The following is a 22,080-nucleotide window of genomic DNA, read 5'->3' as shown; positions in this document are numbered from 1 at the left end:
CAATTATGAGATAGCAAACAATACTGTAGTTCAGAATCACCAAGTAAGAAGCCAAGATATGCCTTAGTAGATATGAACTACTATGGTAAGAAATTTTGGAATAGGCATAAGATTGGTCCTACTGTTGAAACCAATCCTTGTGATAACGAGCTACAAGGTTTACAACTGCAAAAGACCCACGAGGAGTTCAATAATAGTAAGATTGCCGAAGAACTGAGCAACTTGAGAGACTGCATCAGCACCTGGTGGATAGCTGGAGATGGAAAAAGCCACTGTGGCAGAATATTTGCATTCATTTCATTAGAGTCACGTACATCGCCTTAATATCTGGAAGCAACGAAAGTGCCTTAAAAATGGGTCAACGAGGAGCATAGCACGACACGAATTAAATCATTGCGATATTTGTATTCTCCAACAGCCAAGTTTTCCCGTAAATTATGTTGTGTCATTATAAGAAAATGTCAACCTGAACCTAATAGTTAAACATGTAATGGAAGAAGACCTGATAAAGCTTCTTGAAGATATCAGAAGATTGTGGAGCATGATTAAATGCTCCCAGACAGTATTTATGGGTACCACTACTTGTTTCCACTAAGCGATCCGTAAACCTCACTCTACCCACTTTGCAAATCACATAGATCTCTGCAAATTCATTGGTATCGTGTCCGGAAACACGATGATTAACATAAAGTTGAGGTGCAAAATGTCAAGCGCATGATATATTGCCCACATGATGAATACAAAATGATTCCACCTGGTATAAGACAAAGTACAATTTGCACCTTACAAATGCCCCCTGGACCGCACTACCAGAAACTGCGCTACAACCCACGTACACCCAAGACGCGTCTAGCAAATAATGGGTCAACAGGACCGCGTAATCGACGAGATCAGGTAAAGGTCGTGTGATCGAATTTTTACACTAGAATTAGTTTGAAGCCGCTTACTTTCGCAGATGAAGTCGAAAGCAACTTACACTGAATCATTTACAATTAAAAAGATCAAGGTAAAAGTTACCATGAAAGTCGTAATACACTACAAGCCCAGCATTATCATCTCTATTAAGTGGCTATTTAAAAAGCAGGTTCAATTGAATTCCACACAACTTCAGCATATAACAGTTTGGAACGAATTGATTATTTAAAATTATGCTTTGCATGTTGTGATTCGCCTCGTTTAGCCAAACAGTCCTGATTACCTTAATGAATAATTAAGTTATGAAATTAAAAAATTATTATTACTTAGTTCCGATTTTTCTCCAAAGAAGAAGAAGGCCTAATGGTCAGACGGACTACTGGCATGGCCTGGGGACCCACCAGGTGAAGGTACAATGGCGAATCCAAAGTGGCACCTTTACCAAAACCGAGTTAAACAACCAATGCAATACAAATGAACAAGTAGCTGAATAATTTTTGTTATAAACCTTGATGTGTGGTCGCTGATTCTGAAATGCCGGTGTAGTGATCAGATATTTTTTAAAATGCATATCGAACTACGCGAGCGCTTCGGTCCTGGCAGGTTATAGCTCCGTCGTGTGGCATGGCCTTCGGGCCATGCTAACGGCTTCTCAGCTCTCTTGCAGGGCAATAATATAGGTTCTTTCTTACAATTTTGATTTACTGCAACTTCCGAGAAGAATCGGTAATTATAGCTACTACTGGACTCGATTGTTCGAAATATAACATGAGGATTGCTTGTTATGGTGATCATGCTTCGAAATTTGGTTAAGTTTGGGCTCCGTGGTGGTTTAGTGCTAACAGTAAGCATGCCTCAAGTTTAGCCTTATTCTCTAGGCTCACGTTGGGTTTCCACGCTTTTTAGCCTTAGGCTGCTGTGAAGAAAATATGATGGATAGATTAATTTTGTAACTCAAGAGATATAAAGTTATATAAAGTTTTTTATATAAAGTTATGCACATTTCGGTTACATTGCATTTCGGATGTACACTTTACTTAGATTAACCATATTTTCATTCCAGCTTCAGCGATTGACCACAGCATTTATAAAAATAATTGTGGAGCACTCTGCTCTGACTTATAATTGGGACTATACTACATTCCCCTAAAGAAACAAAATCCACTTTTTGTCCTGTAAAAATGCTTTAAAAAAAACATCAAAAGCAAATTTATCAAATAGGCCGACAAAATGGAAGGGCACCAACAGAGTAAATAGTCTTGCTATTGGAGATGAAGTAATACTACGATGAAATAAGTCTTATATTTTTAATTCGAGTGGTACAGACATGACACTCGTTCGACTGCGCAGCTTCGGATAATTGCGATGAGAGCATAGGGGCCAGGATCTGTGCCAAAGCTGATGTTGTGCAATGAGGTGTTTCATGGTTTTTACATTTGCAGAATTCATGAATGCTTCCTTTTATGTGAATTTATCCGACTCTTTTTGTCATTTACTTTAAAATGAGATTTTATACAACGTAACAAAATCGCCGTAATGTCCCATTAACATAACGTTAAAAATACATTTCCTCTTAAAAATAGTAATTCATCACTATTCAAACTTCCATTATAAGCATTGTTAGAATTAATCAGACTAACGTTTAAAGACAGTTAGCATTGAGATTTCTTTGTAAACAATAATTTGTCCACATATTTACACAAGCAGCATTCGCTCCTCCATGTACTATTATTCCCTGAATGTGTATATTATTTATTCAATCGTCCGTGTATTATGAAAGTTGGAAATTCAGAAACCATTTAAAATACGCAATTTTACTGCAGCGATATATTTCTGGCTCAAAAAAATTGAGTACACAAGTTGGGTAAAGCCTTGGGTTTAGTTGTCTTGATTCTTCTGCAATTTTGATGTAAAAGATACGCTACTCTATTCTGATGATACTTGAGGTCTGACACCATCCCCCTTTTTGGAACTAAATGTATTGTCACTTCACTTTTCTCAACACTAAGATAGCACTGCAAGGGGAAAGTACACATTTATTCACCGTTTATGCATTGAACGTGGCCGAATTTGCACAGGTACTCAGTCGATAGAGAAATAAGCTAAAGAGCCAAGTATAGGATTCAAGCCTTTTTTTTAAAAAATAACCTCATTTAGGAATGAAATCTGCCATGGTTCCCCTACTTGAGGTTATATGCATAGAACATTCAAGGAATCTAAGCTCCAAATTTCTTAGATTTCTTGAAGAAGCTCGTGAATCTTTCGAAAAGTGAAAAAAGGAACATACAAATCTAAACTGAGTAATCCAACAGTACTCTCGTAGGCACTACATTAGAAGAACTTACTCAGATATATGGATATTGCTACAACCTGTCTTTAGTCACAGAAATCTGATATTGTCCTGCAAAAATACGTTTGAATTTGTGTGATTCAAATCGTCACGAACCTCCGAACTATTTTCAACTTAGGGGCGAATAAAGGGATTTTACGGTCAAGGTTATCGTGCCTCGAGAACTCTGTTCTGTAATTAATTAGTTTATTTTACACGAGATCAAGCACAACCGGAAGTAATAGTCATCAGGCGACAAAATAGCACAAATGTACAATTTTAATGGAGTTCAGAGTTCTTATTTTATAACATGTGGTGTATGGCTGTTTTGATATATAATCAGGACCAAATTGTGCATTATATATTGAGAGAAAAACAAGACAGTTAGTCTCGCCTTCTTCCTACACTTGAAGTTGAAGTCATTCTTCCTATTCCAGTTTTTCTTCTATACAACGTAGAGCTCTGGTGTAAAGCTCCTTTACAAGATTTTACTAATGGAGCCGTGAAAGTGCAAATTCAAGATATACGATAGGCGGTGTTTCAAATTTATGTTCATTTCTTTTAAAATTTTTCCAGACTGTGGTATCAGGAAGAACAGGGAAATCCCTGATTAACACATCGAACTAAATAAAAGATCGCATATTAATCTAGTTAAAAAATTAGGTTACATCCAATTACTAATAGTCACAGGCAGAAAAACAAAACTTCACTTCAATCCAGGACCTAGCATTAGGCATAAAAATTCCCTTCTCGAGCTTAGCTACTTTATTAAATGTTACATCTACTGTCATTAATGTAGGGCAGACTTAACTAAAGTTTCTCTGGCGTGTATCATCCCTTGTTGTTCGTTTTAAAATAGCCCTTTCGCTTTCTGCATGAGTAGTTACTGTGAATGGAAAATCACAGAGCTAGTCATACATTATGCTTGGCTTTTGTAATACTTGCAATTCTACCCTGGACAACACAATTCTACCTTCAGTCGTGCTCTTTCCTCAGAAGTAAGATCTCCAAATTTTTTGACTCGTTGTCAATTTCCAATTTTTTCCAAGCGAGCCTGCAAAAAGTCGCACAGAACTGATTTGCTTCTTTTGTTCTCGAAGCTAAAAAGTTTGTAATATTTATGAACATCTTGGTCACTGCATAAGAATAACCAAAAGACCAAAACTTACGTCGTTCTTTTGCATTCTAGTCACAACGATCTGAAAATGCTTTGGTAATAAACTTTAGAAATTGCTGAAAGTAGTTTAACAATTTCAATGAAATATTGCTATAGATTTAATATCACTGGGTATACCCCCCAATTGCATGCAATACTCTTCAATCATGTTTTTAAAAAACAATTTGCTGCAGTTACAATGAGTGTCTAAAAATTGTTTAAGCTTAAATTGGGATGCAAAATAATAAAACACTTTAATTAAAGCAAAATTCAATTTGTTGCACGAAGTCAATTTACTACTCACACAAGTATCTTTGGTTTTCCCAAAGAAGCGAGGACTCATTGAGGAAAGTTGCTATTGTCAGAGCCCTGGGAACACTTAGTGAAATGTGTTTATGATGCCTTTGCAGATAGAAGATTACCTCTTCTTATTTAGCAAATAGGAACCTTGCATAAAATGTACATAAAGTAAGTGCTCAAACCTACTTAAAATAGGCACGCTTTGTGAGAAAACGTTGGAAAATGAGATGCATATAATATTAACGACGCAGATGGTAGTATCCACAGGCACAAATGCATGCAATGACCTGAACCTCAAGAGATTAGTTAATACCGAAGTATAGAAATGCTGAAAATCTGCATATTTTAAATCATTTTCGAAGGGGAACATCATGTAAAGCCTTTCGTCCATATACTAAGAATTGCAGCTGTTTCCTCTCTTCAGCTGAAGGCAACCATATGAAACTACCAGGGTTTCAATAATTTCTAAAAGGAAATATCTCACATAAAGCGGTATTTATCGTCCCCATGTACTTGACATTAAAGGATGAAGGCATGAACTATGATGGAACATGACCACTTCTCCCACTCTTGGTGTCTGTGCTCTGCAAGGGCAATTTTTCCTGAAGGTAATGTTGATTTGAAAAGTAAAAACCCCAAAAAATTGTTTGTTGTTGGAAGTGGGTGCAATTACGGTAACACAGCCAATTTCATGTTTGGAAGCCCCCATCATCCTCATATTCACCCTATTGTTGAAGCAGATGGAATGGCAAAATTCGCCATGTAAACGCAATGTAGACATTGACATGCATACGCACATACATACATATGAGATGATGGACTGCGGTTGGTTGTTCGAGGATTGAGAAAATAATTCCAAAACTAGGTGACCAATCAGTGGCCAGCACTCTATCTCCACTGTCTACTTTCACTTAAAGTGACAACATCTCCATCACAAAGCACTTTATAAATGAAAATTTCATTTAAATTAATAAACTAGTGAACGTGCCTAATTATGATAACCCAAGCAATATTTTAATAAGTGCATAAACTGTCCTAAGACATGCTAGTCATTGGAACTCCTGCCGCTTATATTTTCAAAATACGGTAAACTGAATTAGAGTTTCAGCTGCGTATACTTTGGGTTAGTGGAATACAGTTACGACTTCAATTGTATAAGATCAAAATTTTCCACTTTTATTGTGCATGTCACTGACTTAGCAGATGTGACATTGTTTCCTAGTCCATCTATGAAATAAAAATAAGGCTTACCTCTGCCCGTTTCCGATCGGATGCTAATTGCCTTCGTTCGCCTTCCTAAAAATACTCGCTGAACTACCTATTACGTGAATGACTTTTAAAAACATCTGATAAACACTAGGCAATGGAATGATAGACATGTGAAACACTATGCTGTGACACTTGTCCTGATACTATAGGATAAGTAAAACTGAAGGCAAGAGTTGGGCTATGGAAACTTTGGGAAACGTGATGAACTAAGTAAAAAATCCAAGTTGTAGTGGTTGTTAGCTTTTGATTTAGATCATTGACAATGCACTAGTGAGGGTGCCATTCGTATGCTTTCGTGAACATGTGCGCCATTCCGTCTATGCACCTACTTCTTCCAGTTCTTCAATTTAGCAACATTTTGACATACACATTAAGCAATACTTTTAAAATCAAATATGAATAGGATATTTTTGACCTGGTTTAATGCTAAACCACATGTGTTTAATCAGAAGTTAGCTGTGTCGATAGTAGAAGCGGTAGCTGTATGAAGTTGCATCGTCAAAGTTACCTTGATCGATTTACAGGCAGCAGTAAGGCGGATGCTCTTTACTTACAACGTTTTGCTGTGATATTTCAGCATATTAAAAATACAGTGATTTAGCTTTCTGTATTAAAAACAAATACTCATTCGTTCTTGTAGTTAATAAAAAATTCAATGTTACTGCAATACTGTAGATTATGCCAGTATGTAGTTATATTTTGATTATAGAATCTCCACTTTCCGTCAATTTATCATCAAAAAAGATCATGTTGCGTAGCCAGAGAGGTAAGGGTCAATGTGTGTTAACTCCAATCGTTGTGGCATATTTCGGCTATTATACATGCCCGACATGGTGTATCATATTCACGTTGTATTTGGGACAGCGAACTTCAAAATCAACTGCTATGTTCGATACTTGTGGCTCCTGTTCTAAAAAATGGCAGTACAGTTCCACTCAGCGGTTCCTCTAAAAGGGCAGTCCGTACAAACACTATGACTCTAATATTTATTTTGATGATATAGCTACACTTTTCCACTTCAAAGACGCTCTAATCACAGTCAAATCTATAGACCACGGATAAACCTTGTTAAGTTTTTGTCTAATTACGTTATTAAATTGAGTGGTCACATACCATTGGCGTGATACAGTACTGATAGGATATGATTTGAATCTCCCCCGAAGTAGGAGTATTTTATGATGAAAAAATCTAAGTTCAACACAATTAAGTGCATTTATTAAAAAGGATTCTTATTAATATATTAAATTGTATGGTATTTGCCTCATGCTTAGCACAAATACACCAACAATTAAAATAAAACTATAGAAATCGTCCTAAAAATGGTTACCTTACCATTAGAAATGTCTTATTAAAGCAATATATTGGTAACCTATATAAAAGAGCATAATTTTTCTCCAAAAGTTTATGTGGGAGTAAACATTTTTGCGTAACTGAACTTTTGTCCGAGTTTACTAAACGCGAATACTCACAGCTTGCTTGATCTACAAATAAAATAGAATAAGTTTGAAAGCTTTTCCAGTGTAGATTAAGTAACCTTCTTGCAGCAGTTCCTACACTGGTGCGAATCGCAGCTATGTTTTGCATTATCTCCTCCTCCCTAGAGGAAAATACATCCCCATCTTCATCGTCTTCACCATTGTCATTATGGCATGACGGACGTCCCATTTTGCAATTTCCTCAATATCCTAGGAAGTCAGGTCGGACTGCGCTGCTTTTGAATCTGCTACGTCATCTTCAAATTGACTTAGACAAAGATAGGGGAATTTGTAGTGCGGCATTAGCGGAATTCGAGTCACCAACAACTTAGGATAAACTAAATCGCTTTGACCAAATGTCATTTCGGCTTTACGTTGTATTGTTAAATAGCAGGTATATTTGTCGTTTTTAGCACAAAAAAGTGTTTTATACGTTATGAAGGACATTTCAGGTCAGCTCCTTTTCTACACATATCAAATGACAAGATTAATGCAGAGTGGTATTGCATTGCAATTATTGGTACGATGGCCATAACCATATAAATGTGTTCACTTCCTTTATCGAACAATTTCTAGTTCAAGAAGTGAAGTCATTACAATAACATAAACATGATATTGCAAATACGATGCGATGACTTTTGTTTGAATGGAATTTTACAAAATCGAATCATTAAAAATAATAAAACCAAACTATGGGATAAGCGATTGGTTATAACTACTTTGTTCAAGCACTGAACACTTTTTTGAGGCCTAAAAATAATAGCTGCGAGATATTTTAATGACTCCATCAAGAACCTACTTCCATAATAACAGTAATGTATTTACGTGCAAAATAAGCAAAAATGGCCTTTCATGCTATTTGTAACTTTCCCTAAGGATATTGTGAGGAATAGCAGGACTCTGCCTTCCATTCGCCACTGTTTTCCTAACACTTTGTTTAGCTGTGCATTCGACTGCACCAGTACTTCAGTCCGCGCATGCTGATAGTCAGCCAGCCTTTCTTTACGTTGGTAAGGTATGTTCTGCCATACTACTTTGAAATACCAATTCAAATCCGACTCGGTGCGCAACAGTTGCTGATGAGATGATGATTCCTCCCATCAATTGAGCAAGTGCTTGCGCTAATTTGAAAGCAGCTCAACTATGTCTTAAGCCATTTTTAATGTACTTTGAAAAGAAAATACATGCAAAACAATTAGCACATAATGTAATTTAGTGCACGGTGAATGATTTCCACTTGATAGGAATTTAATATTTGGACATCCAAATTGGAAGCTCTCAGTATTTTTCGAAATATTTCTGGCTTTTTCCTTGTTTTCTAATTGATTCCTACTGACCATTGGCAATTCAACGAATAAGACATTGCGCGACCATTCATATACTTGGTATTTTATTTCACCACTCAAAATACTACGGCATCCTTCCTAGATAACAAAGTGAGTCCTTCAAACTTTGATGAATGCCCGTCTTTAGCGAAGACTTGGTAGTAAATTTTCTCTAACTCACCTCATGTGAGTTAATAATAAGAATCTCAAACTACGCAGGACCTCAAGCTCCCCCTAAAGTAGCAATAAGCTATTCTAGTGCAGAAGATGAATTTTCAGTAATGTACAGTGAGGCTGGGAGACCATGGGCCGCCAAGAAAGGTATAACCGGTGGACACTGAAGAACCTGCGCGTTTAAAGGCATTATCAACTAAAATATAAAATTTCCCCCCTACTTCAGCTAGCAGTGGTAAAAGCTATGCCGAATGCCGCCCAGATCGAATTTAAGACCACCCATTTAATCAAAAGTAAAAACAAAACAATCATAAGTGCTCCAATTTATGCTAGCAATAATTGCGATTTCCATGCACCAGATTCCCCATTGTCAGTAATCGGCACGCAACCACCAACAGTGGGTGGCTAAAATGGATGCTCAATTTGCAATCGGACCCAATTGAGCCACCGACATTCCACTGCAGCCCCTAGTTTTCAAATCATTACGTAATAATCGATTGGATTGCATTCAGGAAATACGTTTTTTTCTTTTTGTGATATGTAGCAGGTCGTTTGGATGATTGGTTAAGCATCGCCTTATCGGCAATCCACCTACCCCCAAAGAACAAAGGGTCTCTGCATTGACCATTTACATATCTCAACAAACCATAAACTTTTGTCTACTTTTATAACGTTTGTGCTTTTGCAAGAAGTGTCAATGGACGATGCTCTGACAGTTGCTGTTTTAAGCATGGGGATTTTGAAGGATTTTACTAAAATGCCTCAACTTTATGCTAACATAAGTGGTTTTTAAGGCTATATCTGGTTGCTACCTGCATGCTCTATTAACTGTCATCACTAGATTTATAAAAATTGTTTATTGTTTGAAGATTATTTGTACAATTTAGTTGTTGTGACATAAGTACATTTACCGGTCGCAAACGTGACCACGTCCTAAAATAACGATTTGATTATGTGAGCATTAAATGATGGCAAAAATTTTTATTTTAAGACACCTTAGAATGCCAATTCCACTTTAAATTCATTTAGTTTTCATGGCCTCAGAATTTGCCGGTAAATTCATAACACTTGCATTTAAAGCCTAGCCTAAGAAAGCTACATTAAACTTTCACGGGTGTGTAGAGTTGGAAAACAATTTATGATCAAAGCTTTTGATTGTAGAGGTAAGTAAACCGTTCTAACGCGCAAAAAAACCGTTCTCTAATGTTTACTCAATGAAATACCTAAATTCTCCGTAGTAAATGCAGATGAGTTTGACAACGACCGTTTTGGTGATTATATAAAAGAGGGCAATGCTAAGTTGCGTATTCTAATGATCTTTTCAGTCCAATAAAGTATGTTTTGCAGATTATTTAACCGCCCAAAATATGCGCCAACATTTTTGTCAAAAGTTAACAAATCTTAAAAGATTGGACCACCAAAAAATGGTAATTGAGTGTACTAATTTTATGAAATTGTCATGGCTTTCACAAACAAGTGTCTAGCAACAGGAAAGTTATGAGATTAAATCTGGCTTATTATGGACCTCACTGCTTCAGTATGTTTTTCAGTAGCTGGCGGAAAAATAAGGCATACCATGTCAAAAATTTTTCCGTGAACAGAAGGCTTTTCAATGCTTCAAATCAAAAATAGTCACATAAGATAAATTTGATTGGGTGGAAATTAGTATTTTATTTTTTTGAATTTTCATGACGAAATGAGAGTTCTGTAGAAGGAGAATAAGAATTTGCATCAAAGTGATTATATTGTTCACCACCGAGACAAGTGATTGAGGCTAAAAGAAATATTTATATTCCTTGCCTTCCAATTTAATATAACCCAATTAGAACTAAGTAATAATAATTAAGGGCAATGTAAAAGGTTGATTGGTGATAAAGAAAATGGAAACATTAAATAAATGCACCAGGAAACACTGGAGGAAGATCACCACACTCAGCCACTCATTATTGGGGTCTCCATGATTGAGGGTCTGCGCAAAATCATCGAAGGACTTTGAACACTCATTAAGTGAACGGCTCCGGCAGCCAAACCCAGGCATCTCCATCTTTGCTTGGCAATCGTATCTCTCATTCGTTCTTCTATAAGTGGGTAGAGGTCTAATGTGTTTGGACACTCCAATTTAATCCAAGGATGTTCCAATGCATTTTTCAATGACATCCTCTCTGATGGATCAACTTTCAGCAGGCCTGCAACGAATGACTTTGCATGCTTCGAAATATTATCCCAATGTGGATGGTGAAAATGGTAAATACCAGACATTATCTGTTTCTTTATCTCACCATCATCTTGATTTGTGGAGTAGAAGGGTGGGTAACCACAAAGTAAAATGTAAGACACAACGCCTATGCTCCAGTTGTCGACCTCTGGACCGTACCCGACTTTCGTAATCTTGCTTCTGAGAAGCTCAGGGGCTGAATAATCAACAGTGCCACAGTTTGTGAGCATCTTTTGTTCCAATTCTCGCGATAGTCCGAAATCAGTAATAAGAAGCTTGGAGTCATCACTGATGCTATCAAATAAAATGTTTTCTGGTTTGATATCCCGGTGGACAAAACCGCGATCGTGCATATACTTGATTGCTGCAATAACTTGAGACACAACTATAGCTGCATCCCTTTCTGTAAACTTCCCACGTTTAATGATTCTGTCGAAAAGTTCGCCACCTTCTGCTAGTTGCATTGCAATGAAAATCTGTTCATTATCTTCAACGAGCTCATATAACTTTATCAAGTTCGGATGATCTAATGAACGCATAATCGTGGCTTCCCTATACATCAGCTTCTTCACTTTTTTCTCAACGTCTTTTGGGGAGTATTTCTGGTACGTTGGTTTACTGCGGTCCACGCGCTTAATTGCAACATATCGGTTGTTTACGAGATCCTTCGCCTTAAATACTTCGCAAAATCCACCGTCGCCAAGACGACTGATAAGACGATACTTATCGCTTTTCAGAGGCTCAATTTTGGCCTTCTTGCTGGCTTCCCGCTGCTGAGGCGTCTTGCGACTCATTATAGTCACGCCAGTGTCAAAGCCTACCCCCCAACCCACTTACACAGCGTGACTGTCAGGTTATTGATTGACCACATGGAATTTGGACGTATGCGCGCTCCTTGAATAAGGGAGCGGACACCTTCGACCCGTGCTGGATCACTGTGCCATTTCATAAATAAGTAGTCGTCGTGACTGCACCACCATTCACCTTGAGCTGTTGCTTCAACACCACGTCTCATTAATCACCCTAATTTAATCGTTGGCATTGGCTGCCTTTACGCATGAAATCAGTGTGGAAAACAATAATTAAAATATCTATGAGAATACATAGTTTTGCAAATTTCTGTGCTACTGTGTTTTAGCTGAAAATGTTGGAATACAAAGAATCTTTCGCTAAAACGGAAATCCTCATAATTGTTGCATAGCCTAAACCAGAAAATGAAGCAAGGTGTTTTGGAAAGCTTATCTAAAGTCATATGCAAGTAGCTAGTAGCTACTTATGTGAACCAGCCAGCTTAAGTTGTTTGTTCTTTGGGTAGCAGCCACACTCATCGCACAATACTGAGCTGCACAGCATTTCATGACGCTCCGAGGGCTCCCCGGCAATTACTTGATTGAATGATGCTATGACTAATTTGTTAATCTGACATCGAAAATACACCACTCAATTTCCATCTTGTAGTATTTAAGAGATGGATGCTTCCCATAGGTCCGGTTCTGGACCATCACTGCACATACCGACACTACTCAGTCAGTCACGGGTCTCGCTGTGCCGCTCACATTCAGTAGACGAAAGCCGCACCCCACTTCTACTTTCCAAATTCAAGTAATAAAGCATAAGCAAATTTCACCGCAAAGATGTGGTACGGTCAGTTGGTACATATTCCGAAACGCTCCGAAGCGGGTGGGTCCACTGGGACTCATCGAAAGAAAACGGTAGTGCAGCAGGCCAACCACTCTTCCTCTCAGCCGCAAAAAGGCAGACACCCAAACCATCGCTACGCTTTCTGTTACGCTTTATGCTATAAATGGGGCCAAAGTAAAAACGGCAATGAAGCGAAACCACACATTCCGCCTCAAACACTAAGAGTTCTTTCGTACCGCAGAATCCAATCCAAGATAACCAAGACTAGGAGCATTTTGCATAATAAAATAGCCTTGCACAACTGCAAAACACCGAGAAGTACAAGAATAGCACCCACTAAGACCGTTAAGCTTTAGAATGAAGAGACTTAATGAATTAAGCCTGCGAGGATATATCGACGACAATGCCACACGGTCCTACGAAAGCACCAATCTGCCATTGATATTAACAAATTTACTAAAAGGAATGGACGTAAGACGAAAAAATCGCAATAAACCATCACCGGCTATACACAGTATTAGGTTACATAGGGGCAATCATAAAGATGTATGAGAAACAGGACAGGTTAAAAATTGACGGGAAAACACAAAACGCATGAACTTCACAAGAGAGGTAGGTCTACAATGTTTTTTTATCTGGTTCAGTGGAGTTGCCAATCGTTAGTCAGGTCGGGAGAGTGGACTGGGTTGCGTTGAATTTGGGGAAGACAGTCGGCGGCCTGGGAAGGGGTAAAGAAAGAGCGGAGGCAAAGGTGGTTGCAGGGCTAGCAACCACGAATCAAGCGAGGTCAGATGACGGAGGCAGAGCTCATCCCTGTAGGAGGTCGCGAAATTCATGGTGGGCAGGAGAAAAAAGCCGTCACTAGACGAGCACGCGGACAGAGGGAATGACGAGTTTACAAAAATTTACAGCAACTATTTGTCTTCTTTGCCTGAAAATGAACAAAAAAGACAATAGGACTATAAATAGGCAGTCGTTTCCATAACTACCAATAAAAGTATGCGAAATTTAGGGAGAGCTTAGAAAATGACGTTGATTTATAAAATAACTGCGGAATCGGTGCCTTATCAATGAGCACTAAAGAATCAAAGGTTGGTGCATTCAAGAAGCATTGAATTGGTTCTTCGAAAGGAATGGACTCTAAATGCTGGCTACGACTAAGGCTACCTGGGTACATCAATAACGAGGACCCTCAAAATTTATGATCTATAAGAAAAAGTGGTTTAATTCCAACACAAAAACAGACTACCCAAAGCTTCAGTTGTTCAGATGCTACTAATTTGGATGAAGGAAGAAGCATCCAACGTTCAAAAAACGCGTATCCTTCTATCATCGGCGGAATCGCCAAGCCGAGAAGGTAATGAAGCTGACTTAGTAACTTCGCTCCCGCCAACAACGCAGAAGCCAGTATACTCCAAAATGGCAAAGTTCCCTGGTATGAAAGTATGATATACATGTGCCTGTTCGTTAAGCTGATTCACGCCAGATCCCGTCATTATAATTTCCAACAAAAATCGGAACATATAACCCATGTAATGAAGTATTTTAAGCAGCAGACTCGTGGGAAATGTAGTTAGATAAATACTAGGTAATTATAAAATTCTTATTGGAATCTTACATTTAGACCATGTGTCTGTAAAGCACTAAGTTAACTCATTCTAAGCGGAACTCGACTTTGGTAAATGCTTTACGGAAATGAAAGCTGAAAGGAACGGATTGCTCTGAAAAATACAAACCCTGACTTTTGGTAAGAAAGCAAAGTCCAGGCAGCTTTAAAGGTAAGACATCGTTAGCTTAGACAAAAACGTAGATGTTTACCGTCTGATAGAAAAGCTTGGATTGCGAACTGAGGTCTTCCGACTTGCTGACTAAATCATCGAGTTTTTCACCTCGTTCGATCAGCGTCTCGAGAGTTTGGTGCTAAATAACAGATAGCGAATGAAGTATAGCCAAAGTAGTACTTAAACCATTAAGCAGAAAAACTGAGGTAGAAGCGAAATTTTGATTCCGACAACTCCTGAGTAAATAAATCGTTACGTCTCATCAAATTCCCCAGGCAGCAGCTGCGAAGAAAACAGTAAAATATAACACATGCCGCAATAAACCGAGACAATAACATTATAGTCACTGATAGCTACCTGTCTACTTTTTACCGAAAATGGATATCGACAATTTACCAGATTATAGGCGCAAAATGAATTCTTGTATCATTCCTAGTTCTCAATTTCATTGGAAGGATGACAGAAAACAGACACTTTTCAAGCAGATGAAACTCATAGATGGTCACGTTATCTAGTAATTTTTATGCAAATGCTATTAGTTGTCTGCTAGAGAAACTACGTTTTAGTTAACTGGGAAGAACATAATGAAGAGGGAATAGTGCTTGCAGTGCGTACGAAGGAGGAAGATCGCAAACTGAGCACAGTTTAGGGTTTTTAGTTCGCGGTTGAAACTAGCATCGGAATCCCTATACTGGGAAGTTGATAAAAAGGACTACTTTTCTGGTTATGCTGATTTCAGAAACCTGTAAATATACATAATAGAAAACCAAATGCAATAGTTTATCTAAAATCAAACAGTATGGACAGAGAAACGAATTAATGGCTTTGCTTTATCTTCGCAATTAGTCACATCGAGATTAGTCCCTTAAAAAGTTTCAATTAGGGCCAATACATATGCTACGATTTTATTTGCTTGGAGGTAAAAAAAACAAGTAAACTATGCAAAATTTTACATAACTCGTAGCAACTGAGCTTGGAATTTCGATTCATGAGTCAGGTATGATGAACAACAAACGTGTAATTTATTGTCGACCTTTCGGAACAAACCATCAAAGCAAATGCACAATGCCGTGCCAATACAGGAAGACATTGTGACCTATGGAAGATCGCATTGAAAAATCAGTTCATTTAGTCTTTCCATGAAATATTGTAAGCAATGACAGCAATTAAATGGACAAAGAAGCAAACCAAAAAAACGGACAAAAGACCCTTAAAAGTACAATACTTAATTCAAGTTACTTCAATACGCATACAGAGAGAATGGGGGAATAGAAGCAAATAACTCACAAGAATTTGTGTTGTGTCCTCTACATCTGCTTGCAACTTTGATAGGCTATCAGCCTGACGAGGATCCTGATATTTGACGAGGTATTCCCCTAGCTTTCGCATGTTGGCGCCTCTAAAAGAAATATTTGTCGAAAACTTTTTGAGGCTTATGAAGTTTTTTGTATTTCCTCTTTTTGGTAATAATTATGAAATAATTCCAGATAAAATAAACTTTTACAGATGTGATTAGTGTAGGAAAGATGAATGTACAAGGTATTATACGATTATCCTGGAAGTATCTACATTAGCACTTCATTTCGGGTGAAAGGAGAGTAGAGTTGTTTAGAAACTTGATTGTGAACCACCAACGATCATTCGTAGCTTAAATTGAGCACACCGAATAATAATGAACATAGAACTTCGAGAACTCTCTCGCTTTCAAGCAAAGAGATGAGTAGAAACAACAGAAAGCAGTTTCCGATTGCTTGAAAGCATTAAATCGACACACTTATTTTCAAAAGATTGGAAGTGTCAAAAAAATGTGCCGCCCAAAATAGTTTAGAAGTATTTTCCAAAGTGACATAAGCTGTGATCGAATTTCACACAATAGAGAGGTGTGTTCGCAGAAAATAATAGAATTTAAAGTAAGTCACTGTGATTAAACTCTCTTGGGAGTTGAGCATAATATCGCGTAGTCGCTGTAGCAGCAAATTATTTAAACCTGAAATATGTGCATGCAAACGCACGCAAATCAAATTGCTTATTAAAAATGCACAACTCAGTAGAAAATTGGGAGCATGTATGTTAACTGACAGCTTCATTTTAAGATGTTAACGCGCACATATAAGTGGCATGGGAATACATTCACTGTAAGTGGAGGCAGAATGCGCACATAATTCTTAATTAAAAAATGAGCCTTTCATTGATCAGAGGCACAAAAATTACGCAAAATGTCAACACTGCCAACCTTATGATTGGTGAGATTTGCTGAATATTTTAGCAGTTTCATGGGTATAAAATCTCCGAACCAACACATTAGACCCATGATTTAAAATTCGCCAGCGTAAAAGTTATTCCAAAGACCACCTTAATCCACTTTATGTACAGATACCTAAAGCTCGAGGTGATAATTGCTAAAATGAATCAACAACGTACACAAACTTGTGTGAATGAGAGACGTTCAAAACCTGCAGATCCTTTTCTAACAATATGAAAAATTAAGGAAATTTCAAATAAGCATCCTTTTAAATCAATTTTTCGCTGATAGTAATGATAGCACTGATGATGCCGCTCTTCCCCACCCCTTTATCGCTCGTCGACTCACTCGTGTGGGCGGAGGAAGTAAGCTATTTTGGATGATGGGAACTTTAGAAAATAGGCAATCCGTGTTAACGTGAACACAACAGCAAACTAAATTAGACGAAAAATGTCCCAATTGAAAACAACATTTCTCCGACAATTTGAGCCTCAAGAAGACCAATAAAATGCTGTAAAAAGCGTTTGCATGCGCAAACAATAGCAGAACAACGGCTGGCGGTGGCATCGGAGAAACGCAGCCTTGGCGAGTTAGCCATTTCAATCGAGCGTATCCAATAAGGAATAAGATCATGGGGTGTGTGTGTGAGGTGTGAAATGCAAATCGCTTACATACCCAGCAGACATGGTAGCCCATGTGGACGGCGAATACTCGGCACTGAAGTCCTCGAGCGTCTAAATAAATGGGGATGCGTATGACGAACTATGGGTGCGCACAAAATGAGCACGAATTTCATAGCCTACTTAGCTTAGAATAGTTACTAATTTAAAGTAAGTCACTCACCGCAGTGGATAATTTCAATAGCGCAAAGATTTCGCAGGCGAACAGTCTCTTCGTGTGACTCATGCCTCAAAGTATCATATGATAAAACTAAGGCAAATGCAGTGTCAATGGGGCTCGTCACTTTCGATGTTGGCAACGTGCGCCAAAAATATCAGATCGATCGATAGTAGGAAGTGTAGCGGGAATACCTAGCCTTACTTTCATCAAAAAGGCGTGACTAGTATATTTCATTGGGTAAAGAGTCCACTTAGTCTTGTCAGTCAGGCTTTGCACTTAGACTCTGACAGCCCGTCACAACGTCGCCAACGCCATGGTTAATAGCGGCCATGCTGACAGCGCTAATCAGGTGGAAAAGGTTTGCATAATTAATTTGAGCACCGCCAGTGTTATAAAGTGTGCTGTCATGTTTGCACCTGAGGGAGGCTCTGAAGCCCCAAAAAATGTAGTGAGACTATTTATTCCCATATAAAACAGGCAGCAGGTATAGGTCAAGGCAACTAAGCCGCGTCATGTGGGACAGGCACTAATTCAACTTCTGTTGAGAGGTTACCCAAAATGAATTTGGGCCAATAGAATTGGGACAGTTGGCTTATATAGCAAAAAAGGGAGAGAGCAGAGGTGAAGCGAACGCTATCGGAGAGAGGATTGCGAAAATATGCAGCACCATTTTTCACGTGTTCCATTCACTCAAGCAATTCTTCATTTTTTAAAATTAGATTAAACAGGCTCCGTTTGTCACATGGTTGCACCCTTCGCACTGCAAATTGATCGAATAACGAGTTGTGAAACGTAAGCGTGACAAACGCGAACCTATGGAGCGATGTGTTTGGTGCTGCGTAAAATGGAAAATCAAAGGTGTCACAAACCAGACCGTAAATCACACAAAAATGTCAAGGCAAACTGGTCAGGCGATTTGGGAAGACAAAAAATGTAAGTTCAAATGTTAAATTTATGCCGAAGGTTAAATAACTAAATGATAACGTAGAAAAATTGCCTTTAAAGTGCATGCATTAATAGGCAGATTTCAAAGCATGACCTAAAACATGTACGAAGAGTAGCAGGAAAAAGTTCACATGACTTGGACATAGTTTTTCGCACGTCGTAGACGGCACCCAAAAGCTTTCGTTAGTAAGATCAAAAGTAGGCATTTTGTTAGATCACGCAAATGGGAATCTGATTTTTACATTAGCTTATTGAGTACATTAGGAACCTTGAGGGATTTAACCATTCATGAGCTTCAAAAAGGCCCCGGCAAAGTTGGTGGAAGAAAGCTAACGATGCTGAGCAAAAAACATGGGATAAATTTAACACCTTCAAAAGGCCTTTTAACCGCGAAACTCAACTAATCAAAGCATGGTGAGAAGTAATGGTAGGTCCTACATTAATTGGAGAAAATTCTGAATGGGCAGATTATTTTTCTTAATCTAACGTAAGCCTGGTGATAACCAACTTTCGACACAGCAAAATATTATCGTCATCGGGAACGGTATATTTAAAAAACCACACACTCAATTCAAAACAGCCTACGTGCACATTTTGACAAAACATTAGCATGCAATACGGGACAAGACGAGCAAAATTAAAAACCAGTACAGTACAAAATAGGATTAGAGTAAATTCACCGAGAAACCCCATTGGATTAATCCTTAGAGATTTCAACCACAATCCCCCATCACCATGATTCAATAAGAAATCAGGAAGAATTTATACTCGGCGTCTCCATCAAACACTTCACAACCGCTTCAACCACCCATAAATAATCTCAAGGTGAATTAGAAGTTGACAGAAAGTTCTAACTTTTACACCTAGCGTTCCAACCAGGAACGAAAATGGTGTCCAAGTTAAAGTTTTTTTTTCAAGTGAGCAATCCCTGACAATTTGTCACAAGGACAAGATGCGGAACGAGACGTAGCATGTGACAAAGGTAAACTTGTAGTGCAGATTACAGGTCGTATTAGGCATTGCTTTAAATTGGTAAAATTAGCAAAGGGCAAGTCTACTTTTAATTACCACCTATCTAGCCGTTTCACCTTGCTTAGGAAACCAAATTATGGAACAAAAATTCGGCTGGAAGAAAAAGTTGCTAAAGTGCTTATCTGCCCGATGATGGCGAGTAACCATCAGACAAAGCCTAGTGATGTGGAATCCCGATTATAAGAGTTTGGTATATGCCGGTATAACAAAAGCTACATTACTACATCTTTTTAATAAATCAGTAAAAAAATAACGTTGAGCAGTTTACCGTAGTCTAAGCGCGAAGGTCAGTACCAGTAAGGAGAATTTCGCGCTCAAAGTTTTGAAAAAAAATCTGACTGAAAAACCTTTCAAAACACAACAATTGGACTAACCAGCACCCCAAAAATGATAAAAATTAACATTACCTTTGTTAATAGTGTCTGCGCTACCCTTTGAGGGTATTCTTGATCGGAGAAGACAACTGCACACAGTTTATCCTGACGAACAAAGACGTGACAAAAGTAGTCTGAAGAGGGAAAAAGTGAATAAAATGAGGGCTATTAACACTTTACGCCTTTATTCCAACCAATTATTATTATATAATAATAATTGTGACGCGTAAACTGTGGACACGATCCTTGGGGTCCAAATATGCTCTAACAAGTGAGTGTTTCATCGGCAAATTAGTCATGTATACTAATCGCATCAGCTCCAGATTGATAATATATTCCAGTAACTGCTACAGAAAAACGATTTAAAACAAAGCTAACAAAACGACTTTATCAACAATAATCCGGATGTAGCATAACAAAGAAATACACTCGCCATTTTCATGTACAGCAGCCCGACTGCAAAGTGCTGTTCTTTCACAGACTAGTTTTGCAGTGAAATCCAGAAATTCTTGAACACTGCCACGCTGAAAAAAACTAAAGCTGGAGAGGTCGTAGGTACCCTGCAGCAATTTCGGTTTCGCGTCAGTTTTATAGAGAACTTGTAGGGAGAACAGCTTCATTGTGACCTTTCCTAGAAAGTACCACCCATTGGTATTAGCTTTGACCGGAAAGCAAACGTTGGAAAGCATACTATTAACACAATATGATTTAGATAAACGGCTATAAATAGGCAGCCTTCGAAGACATCCATGTATCAGCTACTTATTTAGTTTGCGGATTAAACGGATGGAACAGTTATGCGCAGTACTTATCTAGCCCACCAGAGCCAGGACCACTTAGGATCTTTTAAAATATAGTACATAGCTCTAGAGACGCAAAGCGCATTATTTTAATACGCATATACCAACGAACTTGCCCCATTTAGCCAAATCCTTTTTGAAATTTTAACTACCAAGCTCGTATGATGCCTATCAAACAATATTTCAAAGAGCAAAACTATTAAAATGTCATAGCCTACCAAATGACAATGCAAAATTACATGAAATAGAAAACTATCAAGCGTTAAAGTTTCGTAGCATATGAAAAACTACAAACCACGCACGAATCAAATTTGAGGTATTCTAAGACAAAGACCACTCCATAGAAACCATTAGAAGGGAGGTTCACATTGAAAATTTTGCACACTCACCGAGGTAATCAGGATAACGCCTAGGGCTAGTTCGTATGTATACGTGTAAGCGACCTGGCGTTCAATTGCGTATGCAAATCTTGTGCATAAATGCTGACCTTCAATTCACAGGATCATTAACATGACTTGCGGAGACACCTACAGTGGAGATAGCATAGCAAAATAGTCCAAGAGTATTTCTTTATGGTTTTTCAAAAGATTCCTCGTGGAGTGCAGGAAAGTAAACACCGGTTTTATGAAAATATTGGTGGTGAAACCGCTTTGATTAAACAAATTTTCTGAATAATGTATGCGCATGCGTTTGGATCTGAATTTCCGTTCTTTTACGCAGCCAATAGACCACTTTGCCATCTGGCACGTTCTACTAGTCAAAAAAGCCCTTAATTTAAATCAGTATGAATTCTTTCATCTGAAATAATTTCATATTTTGATTAGTTAAACCAATTAAAAATTGTGATTCGCTCTCTTAGATAGCTAGCTTCCAGAAAGGTCGCATGAGTTGATGCTACCTTTGGCACAAACGCCGAAATAATTCGAACCTCCAATGTAGTAAAGAACGTTTTCGTCAGATGATCTCTCTTAAATAATTTGTTTCAATGTGATTTTTACTTAAAGATACCAACATACGAAAATGACTCTTCACGCATAAAACGTTAGCGGATTTTTAGGCTCAAAATCTGCAAATTCAGTAGAATTCCATTTCAAACAGCTTTATTGATTTTTCCAGAATTCGTTTCATCCAGCATGCATTCTCATACATCGTTGCCATATCGCATAGAACATGGAGAAAATTCCAATGGAAACATAACATTGGCTGCACCAGCTTTTGATGAAGACAAATTACTTATCTACAGAGAGATTTTTTGCGATGGCTTTTC

General features: G+C 38.1%; 3 protein-coding genes across 3 annotated transcripts; all 3 read right to left on the bottom strand. All coding sequences in view use genetic code 11, as the record gives it.

The window, feature by feature from the left end:
• Positions 1–1,069: 1,069 nt before the first annotated feature.
• On the bottom strand, positions 1,070–1,486 carry EGR_01326 (hypothetical protein; the record flags this gene model as incomplete). The annotated part of the gene is made up of 2 exons (XM_024490575.1): positions 1,070–1,198; positions 1,358–1,486. 2 exons carry the CDS (start codon positions 1,484–1,486, stop codon positions 1,070–1,072), a joined length of 258 nt encoding a protein of 85 aa, XP_024354899.1.
• A 9,389-nt stretch (positions 1,487–10,875) lies between these two features.
• EGR_01325 (Calcium/calmodulin-dependent protein kinase type 1G) lies at positions 10,876–11,952 on the bottom strand (the record flags this gene model as incomplete). The annotated part of the gene is made up of 1 exon (XM_024490574.1): positions 10,876–11,952. The coding sequence occupies one exon, from the start codon at positions 11,950–11,952 to the stop codon at positions 10,876–10,878; it is 1,077 nt and encodes a 358-aa protein (XP_024354898.1).
• Positions 11,953–13,458: 1,506 nt separating this feature from the next.
• Positions 13,459–21,358, bottom strand: EGR_01324 (Synaptobrevin YKT6; the record flags this gene model as incomplete). The annotated part of the gene is made up of 9 exons (XM_024490573.1): positions 13,459–13,660; positions 13,699–13,730; positions 14,618–14,719; positions 15,868–15,979; positions 17,498–17,556; positions 20,047–20,147; positions 20,441–20,537; positions 21,203–21,281; positions 21,345–21,358. 9 exons carry the CDS (start codon positions 21,356–21,358, stop codon positions 13,459–13,461), a joined length of 798 nt encoding a protein of 265 aa, XP_024354897.1.
• Between the last annotated feature and the right edge of the window lie 722 nt (positions 21,359–22,080).

Source organism: Echinococcus granulosus, assembly GCF_000524195.1.
Source record: "Echinococcus granulosus chromosome Unknown EG_S00005, whole genome shotgun sequence".
Classification (NCBI taxonomy): Eukaryota; Metazoa; Platyhelminthes; class Cestoda; order Cyclophyllidea; family Taeniidae; genus Echinococcus; species Echinococcus granulosus.
Note: the sequence above shows the minus strand (reverse complement) of the source record. Positions and strands in the feature narration are given on the sequence as shown.